The following is a 12,165-nucleotide window of genomic DNA, read 5'->3' on the forward strand; positions in this document are numbered from 1 at the left end:
CTTAACAAATGCAGTAACAGTGTGCAAAGCCACTCCACCCCTCCTGTTCAAGCCAACCATTCCCTCCCGCGGAAGACACAAAGCAGAGCTCGTCCTACCTGCCCGACAAACTGCAGCCATCACGCTGGGGAAAGAGGTTTCTCTCAAGCAGCTGCGCGCGCAAGACAAGAGCAGCGGTGATGGTGCAGGGGCTGTTCTGGCCGATCCACGGGCCAAGGGTGAGACGAAAAGCGGTGGCTCACGCCGGCTGCGCTCACCCCCAGCCTCGGCGAGGCAAGCCTGCGTTCCGACCTGCAACTCCAAGCAGCAGCGTGCACTCCCATCCAGCTTTGTTGCTCCTAAAGCTCCTTCTAGACTTTCTCCTTAGCAATGCTCCGTGATTTTTACAGACGTTTGGTGCTCATGCTCTGTTACAAAACACCATCCTTGAAACTGGAGAGTTTCTCTTGCAAAAGAGCAGTAACTGCTCAGTAGCTCAACTGCTCAAAACTTGTTATTTCTTGCAATCGTGCACGGCTGATGCTGCTGCAGGGCTGCTGACGAGCAGCTATGTGATAGAAGACAGCAAATCTTAATTTTGCCTCTGCTCTGTTAGGGATGTTTAAAACGGATGACATGTGAAAGAAAAAGAGCGGGGGAACCTGTTGTGCTGATGGGAGCAGAACTCCAGCCCACACAGCGAGCACGGTGCTGGTGGTTTGAGAAGAGCACCGTAAGAATTTTATACAAGAGCATGTTTTCTTTTTTTAAGGCAACAGCAAAACTATTGCTCAAGGGACTGAGAAGAGTTACTGAGATTGTTACCAAAACCCTTTAGAGACTGTACCAAAAGTACAGTACTTTTAGTACCAAAAGACTTTATTGCACGTTCAGAGTCACTTCTGTGACCATGGCACTGACACGGCAGCGGTGCAGCCTCGCCGTTGTGGGAGCACACCCTGGGGAAACGGGGAATGAGTGACTTTGCTGCTGTTTCATTTCAAGACTCCGAGGAGACATCACTTGGCTGGAGACTACTGCCGGAGAAATCCAGGGATTTCTTTCAGATCAGTAGTTGGCTGAATAATTCATAATTTAACTTCTTTTTGCACCTAGTTCTGTGGCATTCAGCGTGCCCCCAGTTTCCTTTAGTCAGTCGGAGCCAGGAGAGAGCAGCAGGTTTCACCGAGCACCTCTCGCAGTGAGAACTGCCAGGAAACCGCCGGCACCGCAGAGGTAACAGCCACCCTCCAGAAGCATTTTAAACAAAAATCTCTGCAAAATCCAAAGACTGGCATTAGCAGCCAGGGCTGTGAATACACTCAGCAACAAGTAACATGACACGCTCACTTCCACGCTCTCAAACCGGTCTGCACAGCTATGCCATCATCCCTGCACACTGAAAATTAAGGGGAGTTAAAACACCGTGTGCCCAGCAGTGGGAAGGCACAGCGCCAGAAGCCCTGTTAGCAGGAAGCATCATCTTCTATTTTTTCTTTCTCACACTCATCTTTGTCGTTTCTCTGTCTACACTGATACTACAGCATCATTTTTCTCCTTAAGAGAGTATTTTCAAGTAATAAATATCGTTGCACGGTCAGCAAATGATTCAGGTATGTTTATTATAAACAACTCTGTCGAGGTGTGTTCAGAACTTTGATCCTGTGTGTATAATCTATAAATATGTTTCAATCCTTGAAGGTAATCAATCTTGCAAGTCAGTGTGAACTCTAGCTGGGCTGACTAGAAATTCCTCGAGAGGCAAAGATAGCCCAGGCACACCCCGGACAACATACACTATTGCCTAAGGGCCTCCAAGCAGAAGGTATCTCACTAGAGAAATTGAAATTAAAACTATTTGTTCTGTTAGTTATATTATCAAAAGATGCTGCACTGAACCCTTTCTCATCTCAGAGCCATTAAGTAAAAGGAGTTAGCACAATGTTTAACAACTTCACTTTCAGCCAGTCAAGCTCAAAGCGATTTAACTTCCCTCGCTGAGAGAGTATGAACGGCAAGTATCTTTCATTCCAACTAGCTGGAAAAAATTAACGTACATGGAAGTGTTCACAGACAAGAAAGAGTGAGGGTCTTCAGAGAAAGAAAAATGAGTATGTCACTCATAAAATACAAATATACTACTGTATTCTATGGGAATATTTCTGTTAATGTCTATTAAGGGAAAACTCAGACGTGGTATTATTTTTCAGACAATCCCCACCCAACAAAAGCCTGCCCTCCCAACAGCTTGTCCTAATTTCTCCCTTGCTTATTCCCCGGGGGCTGTCAGAGAAGGAGGGAGTGGGCAAAGGCAGGCTGCTGCAGCCCAGAAGAGCTGCGCTCTTGCAGGGGATGCCCAGGAACCACAGAAATTCCCGGATCCTGCCCTCTCCCACTGACGTCGAGGTTCTGGGCACACCTGTCTGCAACAGACACAGCTCAGACTTTTTTTATCCCCTATAGACCTATACACTAATCTGTCCAGGACAATCTTCCCTGAAATGGTCTCTCAACCATCCCAATACAAAATACCCTGCCTGCTATTTCACTATTTTAATACAACTATGGGGAGGGACAGGTTAGTGTTCACAGAACAAGAAATTAGCCCAAAGGGGCATCTCTGAGCCTCCAAGCGCCTGGGAAGTTTACTGGCAGGGTACGTATTATGGCCGAAACATCTCCCCCGGGAGCACTAGGCAAGGACATGGAGAAAGTAGTATCTTTGATCAGAAATGACAGACACAGATGGGCTTTGATCATACAGAATCAGGGGCAGGTTTACTTTTCACATAGTTTTCTGTATTAAAAAATACATCAGTGAAATCTGTTACAGGCAGGGACAGGACTACCGAGTACACAACGTCAATAGACTACTTTCTGATTTTATTTTTGTTAAATTACTTTTGTTACTGCTAAAAAAATAATTAAAAAACAAAAAACAAACAAAACAAAACAAAAAAGGAAATATAATTCAAGGCTGTTGATTTTCATCTCTTGAAATTTTAGTGACAAGATCAAATATCAGACCCCTGTTACAGAAGATGGATAACTGACCAGAGCTAGATAAAAACCATACAATTCTCTTCTTTAAAAATAGTTTGGGTTTCCAATGAAATTGTGACCACTGGTCATCAGAAACACACATCTATAGCTTGAGAAAACGGAGATACAGACAGCATCTGATAATGTCCTGTCCTCTAAACACAATGTGGGAGCTTTTCTCTTCAAAAAGATGCAGTAACAGCCAAGCCTTAAAAAAATCTCTTTCGATTTCCAACACTATGACTAAATCTCTTTGGGTGGGGTGGGAAAAAAACACACATGGTAATTTTCTACCACAGTTCTGTTGTCAAAAGTAATACTGCATCCTTTGTACAACACTGCACGCGTTGCAAAGGTGGAAAGAGAAAGAGTGCATGTATCTTTCCTTTGAAATGACAAGGCCCTCCAGATTTGCCTTATAAAATAACCAAAAACATAGGAGTATGGAAAGAGGAGAAAGGAAAGCTGCCTTAAGGGAAAAAAAGTTTCCGCGCACCACAGTATTTGCTAGATTATATCGACAGACTGCAGAGCTACTGGGCTAGGTAAGGGATTTTCTGCACATACCCCAGGACAGTCACTCTCCTGTACATACCCCAGAAATGTTCGTCCCATAACACGATCGCTCTGAAGCCTGACCTACAGCACCTCTTCCACGTTGAAGACCGAACAGAGCCAGAGCCGGTATTAGCCTGGACCGAGAGCTAGATTCTGGCGTCGTGTGACCATTTAACAGCAGCCAGACAGCTGTCCATTTAGATAACTTCCTTGGCAGACATGCCAGCAGCTTCTGCCTTCCTAACATTTGATCCCAGTTTCAAAAAAATTATAAAAGCATATGTGTATGTGTATTTGTAACGGAAGGTGTCTGTTTGTCTAAGTATCACCACTTTCTCTCCTGTCCCCGTGAAGAGCTCTAGGATCTCCACGTGTTCTTTGGCAGCAAAGACTGCCAGCCATCAGGCTGAGAAGTCACGTGAGCCACAGTCTAGCTCTCCATGCCCAACATCGTTATGGTAGATTTTACACAACCATTTTTTTCCTTAAAAACATCTCACAACTTTTTAAAATCCTAAACAGATAAAGGATTTATGCACCACTCAAATAGGTTAGTTCATCTTGAATTTGTTCAGAGGATTTATCGGTGTCACAGGACGTTGTTTCTTGCAGCTTACACAGCTTGCTTCCTTCCAGTTCCAGTTTGTACATCCATTGTGGTTCAAAATATGCCTGTAGGTGACGTTATCTCGGCTTATTTGATACACATTTTCCGAAGGCTGGACGTATTCACAGTTTGGTGCTTCTGATGTATATTCAAAGGAAAATACCCCACTTCAATTAGTCTGATAGCTCAATATCAGAGTCCTCTGATTTGACTTTGGCAAGTTCTTCATGTACCTCCCTCACCATAAGAATACGTGTTAACATGATGTCCAAGGTTCCTGGGTCTATTGGCAATGTGGAATACCACATGGGGCTATTGGGTACACAGGAGCGCTCAGGTTGAAGGTAAAATACATCACTTCTCTGCTTCACGCTTTCAGAACTGTCAATGTAAAGAAAGGAAGAGCTCATGATCAGAAGGCAGCATTAACAGTCCTACTCAAAAAAAAGTTAAGGAGAACGAGCAAAGAAAATGAAAGTTACATTGAGACAACATCACAAATTCAAATCTTTTTGTTATTGACTTTGTTTGCCCCCTTCAACTTAGGGAAAGGTTAAGTCGTTTCCAGGTCTCTTTGCACTAGTTGCTTATAAAGAAACAAAGAAAATTAGCATCACTTCTTTACAGATGTGGTTCTTCAATCATAGTATCACCCAATTAATGGTACTAGCACCTTGATATGATTGATAGATGTATTCGACATTCAATCTCTGAATTAAACTCGTTCTAGTATTCCAGAATTGCTGTGTACTTTGGCACAGGGAACGTTCAAGAGCTAGCAAAACTAAATCCTAGCTTGCCTGCTCATGGTGCAGAATGGTAAGCCCATCTGCTTGAAAGACTAAACATCTGATCCTGAGGCAGCTTTCAGGCTCTGGTAAGAAGACAAAGTCCTCTAGAGCAAGGATCTCTCCTGCCTGGCTTTGGAAAATTCACATTAAAACAGCAAAGTGAATTTTTACTGCTGCTTGCACCACTGCAGGGGCTCAGCTACGATCTATGAGAAGGAGCATGAAAATTTTTTCCCAGCCCACAGGCAGCTAAAACTTCTAAAGATATGCAAGTGAAGACAAGGAAGGTAGGAAGAGGCAGACAAAGAGTCAGGGCAGCTGCTAGGCACGCCTTTGCCTAAGTAATGGGACTATTTGTAGTAAGCTCAGGAGGTGCATTTTTGAGAGTGATTTATTTGAGTTTTAGCTGACACTAATGAGATGCTGTTTCATTTTGCATGTGTATTTTCTTTGAAAAAGAGAAGAACATCGTATTCCTGCCGCTCAATGATCTAACTAAAGTTTATACAGAAACAGGAGAGACAAAATGATTTATATCCATGTCCTTGCTATATAGTCTCCTCTCTAACTCCTAAATAAAAGTTAACCTCACATTTCAGCAGCCAAATGCTATCAGCAGTTTTGCCTAATTCACACTTTTCCTACGCTCTTTTACAAGGAACATGATGTCAGGGTATTAGTTACAAGCTTCTCAAAAGAAGGATCCTGTATGGGAATTAAAGCAGATGAGAATGCAGTGGTCATTGTAGCAATGCCCCCCGTCCACATCTACACCCTGTGGATGCGTAAACAAGCATTTAAAGAATACATCTCTCTCTGTAACTCTACTCTTGACTCAACACCAGTAAAAAAATACTACCTATTTGCTGAGTCTAACAGCAGTGCTGATGCTGGCAGTCCTATCCGCATGGTTCCACTCACACTGTGAGAGCAGGAATTGCACAGAGGAGCCCACAGCACAGTGGTCTGAGTAGGATTCTTGCCCAAATGCCTGTTCTAGTCTGCATACAGATCAAAAATAAAATTCTGTCACTTACCATTTTGATAAGTAAAATTCATAAAGTCGGACTGGACATCGCAGGGGATTATCTGTATTTTCAGCCATTTCCACTGCTGTTGCAATCTCCTCATCTTCACTGCGTTTCCTTTTGCCTACAGATAATTTATCTGGATACACAAAAATGGCATCACAGAATTCCAGTGAAAAACAGCGCTTTCAAGAACAAGCCCTAGTCTCTTAGCCTAGCACCAGTCTAATGGGACCTTCCATCACCCCCCACCCCCCCGCTTGAACTGATTATCTGTCACACACAAGTCAACTGGTTTGATCTGCTGGATGGGCAAAAGATTGCATGTGGGTGCAATTAGATTGCATGTAGGGTGTCTATAGCCCATTCCTCTTCTAGAAAATCAACAAGAACTAGTATCTAGCAGAAAAATATGGGGGATATAATTTTTCTTAATAAAGCAGAATTCATGTAGCACACTGGAACTATTAACCAAAGAAGCCAATAGGATCAAAGACTTCCCTTTTCCAAATGCCAAAAAATAACTGCAAACAAAAATCTGTCTGTCTTTGCCTCTGAGGTGAAGATGTAGTCCCTACCCATGTGCAAGCCCCTAGCTTCATCTGAACTGCTGTTCTCCATTTGGGTTGCTTTGTTTGTCCACTGCACAAAGCTAGGATAAATCTGGGAATTAAAAGGGCATGATAAGGGTCTGATCATCAAGCATATGAAGTCTTGAGAAAATGACTTCAGAAAAGACCTTTAACTCATGCAGTAGTTAATAAAACTTTATGCAAGCCTAGGATGTTATAAAAGACTCTTAAAAATTTTTCAGCCAAATGTGCGGCACCTCTTTTCTAAGTTTTTAATGGGATGCTTTGGCTGATGCAGAATTCCTCCTTCAATCTTACTAGAGTGAAAAAATTTTGAAAATGTACAGGATAACAGCAGAAGTCAAACTATTCTACTGCACAACCTATTTTTCTCCTCAGTCCTTTTTAAAAAAGGAGTTGGCAATACAAATACAATTGCCAAAATTCAGATGATCAGAAAGCATTCACTTACCTGATTCTACCTCTTGTTTTTGAAAGGGTGGGAAAAAACGTAAATATGTCATCTTAGTATTATACTTCAGAGTTCGGGTGCGTCTCATAACATGGGCAAAAGATAATTTCAGGTGCTCACTGACATTCTTTAGTTGGAAGTATTTGGTGTTGAAGAATAGAAGTGTGTTCAATAAAACAATAGGGGAATATGCACCCAGCTGTTTACATTCCCACAAGTGTTCCTCTTCAATTCTCGAGAACATATAACCTAGAGACAATGGGCAAAGAGAAAAGAGGAGGGTTACCTATGCAAGTTTAGGGCTGTCTCCATATTGAGTTGCACATGAGCAGCTTTTAAAGGCTGTGTCTAATCTAGCAGATTTTCAGAATCTTCCAAAAGCAATGAAAGCATCATACATGAGCAGGGTGGGAAGCCAGATACGAGTAAAATTAAGTAGGCAGATTCTGTCAGAGATGCATAGAAGTCCTCTTTCAGCTAACCTTGTGTATGAATGAACTGCATCATCAGATCAAATTCAGACCTATCATAAGCAACTGTAGTTCCAGTAAAACCAAGAATACTGCACGCATGAACATAGGAGGGAGCATGGAGGACCAAGCTGTGGAACAGCATGATCTTCCAGTACCTGAAGAATGGCAAGAAGGATTTAGAGGAAAATTGCAGACACCAGCAGAATCTCACCGAATTCTAATTTCACTGTATTAAACCACAGTCAGTCAAGTGCAAAAATGTGTAATTCCCAAGACATGGAGTATGAGTTTAAAATGTACCATCTTTATATACAAACAGCTCAGTGATTATCATAAGTCAGTTAGGAAAAGGAGATATGGAAGCTTATAAGAGATTTATGGTGAAAGAAAACATCACTGTATGCAGCAGTCTATAAGTAATTGGATTATTTCTGTATAAAAAGTTCATTTTCTAAATGAAAAGCCAGTCATGGAACCATGTATGGAATTGCCAACCACTCAAGTTTCACTGATACTCTGAAAAAGATCTTGTGTACTAATACGGCTGGTGTCCAGCTTTATAAACTGCATGATCATATCTGAAGACCAATTAAAAATATCTGCAAGAATTTGAGAACTCTTAATTTGGAAGTGACTGAGGTGAGAAGAACTTGGAATTGAGGAGTCGAGACAAGATTCTAATGATTTGCTAATGTGATCCTCGGATTTATCAGAAGGAGCATTTCCTTCTGATGTACTTCCTTCCCCGAGTACTGACAGGGAAATACCAGTGCAACTGTACACGGTATTTGCAGTAACTCATCTCAAACACTATATACAATTCTGGCTACCTGTATTCAAAAAAGATTAGTTAAAAATTGAGGGAAGAGAAGAACTAGCATGTTGACTAACTGAGTGCGAAGTCCTTCTTTCAAAGGAGTTCAGAGATTGATCAGAGGCAAAGGTATACTTAAGTGTAATACGTAACTGGTAGAGACAGACATAAAATCCATGATGCTAGTCTACCACAAACAATTACATGGTGGAGAAAGAGGAGACTAATGTGAATGCCTCAGATTACATTCTTCTTCATGGCATTGAGAAAATATTAATTTATAATACGGCTTTGTCATGCAGCTACACAAAACAAAATAATTGTCCTACCATTCGGAAGAATTGTAGGTTCCCAGATTTTCAAAAGTTTTGTAAGTTCAATCATAAACCTGGAATAGGGCTCGGTAAAAATGTTATCTATTCTACCATTCTCAAACAGGTACTACAAGAGAAAAAAAAGGAAGACATACAGTTTGTGATTATATAACATTGCAGAGAAGATACAGGACATCAGATTCTTTTCCTTTCTGATGTCCCAGTGTCTAATGGTCCAAAACATTGTGTTGAAATCTTCAGTAAGATATCAAATCAAATTTTCTGCAGAGACTGGGACCTCCCCAGTATGAAGTGAGAGATCTAGGCAAGGATTTTTGTTAATATTCAAAGCTCTAGAGCCATTTTCTGAAAAATCATCCTCCTTTAAGTGTTAAATATTCTTGGAAAAAAGTCTGCCTATAGAAACCAGAAGAGTTATTGAGTACCTTTCTACTGAAAAGATCTAGTTCACATGCTAATACCTCCTGACAATAGATACAGGCCCAGCACCAGGCTGCTGAAATAGCTTGACTTACAGCATCAACGTGAAAGTCTCTTAAATTCCTGTCAAGCAGCAATCAAAAAAAGAGTTTTCTACAAGCCAGCAGTGTGTATCAACAAATTAGTGAAAACTGGATCACACAAAAAATGCTGATACTCCTAGACCTCATCAATGGCACTTCGAGTTTTATCTCTTTTGACCTTTTATTTCAAGCATAGCCAGGAAAAAATAATTAACATAATTCCATGCCTAGTCAAATGGTAGGTTTTACATTAGTAGTAGCTTTTGATTTTTTACCTCCAGATGACTGTTTAAGGAAAGGAACAAATAGGCTATTCTAAAAAACAAGCCACTAACAGAAATACACTGAACTGAGACAACGATTTGCAACAGAACTTAGCATTGTTCTAGGTTTGCACTGAAACCGTTTCAAACTGTCGTACACAGGCAGATAGCACGGACTCATTATGTTCACTAATTACAATGCTATTATTCCCACTCTGTTTTTTCGTAAGTGTTGCCAACGCGGCAGGTATCTGTCTAGCCACTGAAGGAGCTCAGTCTTTGCTGGGTAACCTTTTTCCATGTAAACTTGTATATTTGAAGAGCATTGTGCAACCATTTTAGATATAAAACATACCACCATAAAGCATTTCTGAGGAGACTCAGGTTTCTGCAAATCTTTCCTATGCATGATAAGAATAAAAAAAGGTACCAAACCTAAAGATTTGTGTCTAGGTAGAAACACCTAGCCCTCCACGTGACATTCCTCCCAACAGAAGCAGCTCATTCACTATGATCATAAAAAGGTCCAGACAAATTAGACAAATATGGGATTAAGACAGACTAAGAATAAAACACAAAAAAGATACATTCTTGCCTCCTCTACAAAATCCAAGCAGCTACATGGGACTATGGATATAAAGCATAAATGACCAAAGCAAATTTTTCAGCAATACCGTAACTCTCTGAGTTACCTGCTGAATTCCAAGGCACAAGTATAAGATGCTGTCAGGATCATATTTTTCTCCATTTGGTCTCCGCACCTCTTGAATAAACTGGCACAAGCCAAAACTCAGCTCAGCAAAAGTGCATGAGAGAATGTCCTCCTTGAGTTTCACAGGACGAACTGTGGCGAAGAAAATTATTAGAAAAATTATCTTAATTCAACAGACTAAATCTTCACACATTCCTTATTGTTTCATCGGATTTTGCTGAACCCAAAGATGTGGCATGGCAATGGTTGCAGGTACTCAAGGCTGGCAGCGCAGGGCTGATAAATAGGCTTCACCTCTATAGCTGGACTCAGGGGAATGCTGAGCGAGAGACAGATCTTGAGTATTTCCTAATAGTTCTGGACATGAATTAAGCGCAGCGTATTCGACTCCTTAAAGGGAGAAGGAATGAAGAGTTTGAAGGCCCATGCATGGGATCCGGAAAGGGAAGCAGAGCAAGCAGAGAATCAATCGATCAAAGGATCTGCAATGAAATTACCAGGCTTGGCTGCTCCACACCTTACAAAAGTGACTCCTTGCGACTAAGTAGAAAACCTTTCCAGGAGGGGTGGGGGCAAACACAGTTTCCTGGAATTGACTGTAGTGTTTGCTTCCTTAGCCACAAGAAGAAAACACAGTAACTCACGTGATTGCTCTTTTTCTGGGAAACAAAACCCAGCTGTTCTCACGTAATGACAACAAAAATTCCAAATAAGAGAGGAAAAAGCAGATCTCATTCTAACCAGCATGTTTTCCTTTGGGATCGGTCTTATATAAGCCCTGCCACGCTTAATTTTTTACATTGCAGAAGTATTTAATATGGTTTGCTCTTTTCCCCACCATCTCCAAAAAGCTCAATTATATTCTTAACTTAAATTCTCTGCTTGACTCTGAGAATTTGCACATGAAACTCTCAGTGCAAGCATGTAAGACAGATTTGTGACCAGGGAAAAGGGAGTTAGACACTGCCAAATCCCAGGACTGCTGTGCTTTTATAAAAAAAACCATAATCCGTAATGAAAAAAACAAACAAAAGTGACATTTATATTGTCGTTATTATCTATCGCCCTAGTAGGACACAAGGAACAACTCATGTATTTTAAAGTTAGTTTCAGGCAGGGTGCAGCACAGAATGGGTAGAATTTTGGAAGCTGTGAGGCCTAGAAATAAGGTGTTAAGATTTTCATGTTGTAGCACAATTTTTTACAGCAAACAGTTATGCTGACAAACAAATACTTCGTGACTACGTTAGGTACAGACAAAAGAGATGGGGCCAAGCTGGTGGTGTCAACTTAAGAGTTATGGCTTGATAATAGCTCAGTAAAGGCTCTGCAGCTGCGTAACGCTTCTCTTCTACAAATGACCAACCACTACATGCAAATGAACACAAAGTGGAGGTTAAAAGATTAACATTTCTAATGTCAAAAAGAAATCTGCTATTATAGAGTCTGCTTTAATAGGTAACAGATCAATTACGAATGTAATAGCTATGATTTTTAAATGCATGAAAAGACATAAGACAGTATTCCATAAAATCTTTTCACCACTCATGGGTATTCTAAAACTCAGTAATATCTAATCCTAGTTTTTATTCGATCAACATATCACACCAAATGCTCTTCAACTACGTATTTCTGTTTCCACTGAGAGAGGAAAAATTACCTGAAAACTTCAGGTCCCCTTGCTCCTCCTGTGCGTTTTTCCATTGGACCCAGTTTTTCCAGGCGTTTACCCCATACATATACTTTAGGGTCATCCCAGAAACAGAGCACCCTGGGTAGGAGCCCTGCATCAGATTCCGGGGCTCTACAGAAACTACAGACTTCTTCCGACCCTACAGGCAAACAAGCAAATCAGAACAAATAAACATTTAATGAGCTTCTTCGTATATGGATGCTTAGCTCGATCTCACATAAAAAGGCCATTACGCTGACATGGTAACAAAATCCTGCTCCCATGACAGAATCTGAGTGGACATATACGTATTTTTCATGTGTGGACAAATATTAACCACATTT

General features: G+C 41.0%; 1 protein-coding gene across 1 annotated transcript in view; it reads right to left on the reverse strand.

Moving 5' to 3' along the window:
* Positions 1 to 4,088: 4,088 nt before the first annotated feature.
* ZMYM4 (zinc finger, MYM-type 4) overlaps positions 4,089 to 12,165 on the reverse strand; it is a 28,772-nt gene continuing 20,695 nt past the window's right edge. The window contains exons 23-28 of the mRNA XM_010290504.1: positions 11,810 to 11,981; positions 10,130 to 10,281; positions 8,666 to 8,777; positions 7,050 to 7,298; positions 6,015 to 6,144; positions 4,089 to 4,567 (exon numbers count right to left, since the gene is read on the reverse strand). Coding sequence (XP_010288806.1) covers positions 4,360 to 4,567; positions 6,015 to 6,144; positions 7,050 to 7,298; positions 8,666 to 8,777; positions 10,130 to 10,281; positions 11,810 to 11,981 — 1,023 coding nt within the window. The 3' untranslated portion in view covers positions 4,089 to 4,359. The remainder of the gene's footprint in view (positions 4,568 to 6,014; positions 6,145 to 7,049; positions 7,299 to 8,665; positions 8,778 to 10,129; positions 10,282 to 11,809; positions 11,982 to 12,165) is intronic.

This window comes from Phaethon lepturus, unplaced genomic scaffold, assembly GCF_000687285.1.
Source record: "Phaethon lepturus isolate BGI_N335 unplaced genomic scaffold, ASM68728v1 scaffold27667, whole genome shotgun sequence".
In the NCBI taxonomy this organism is placed as follows: domain Eukaryota; kingdom Metazoa; phylum Chordata; class Aves; order Phaethontiformes; family Phaethontidae; genus Phaethon; species Phaethon lepturus.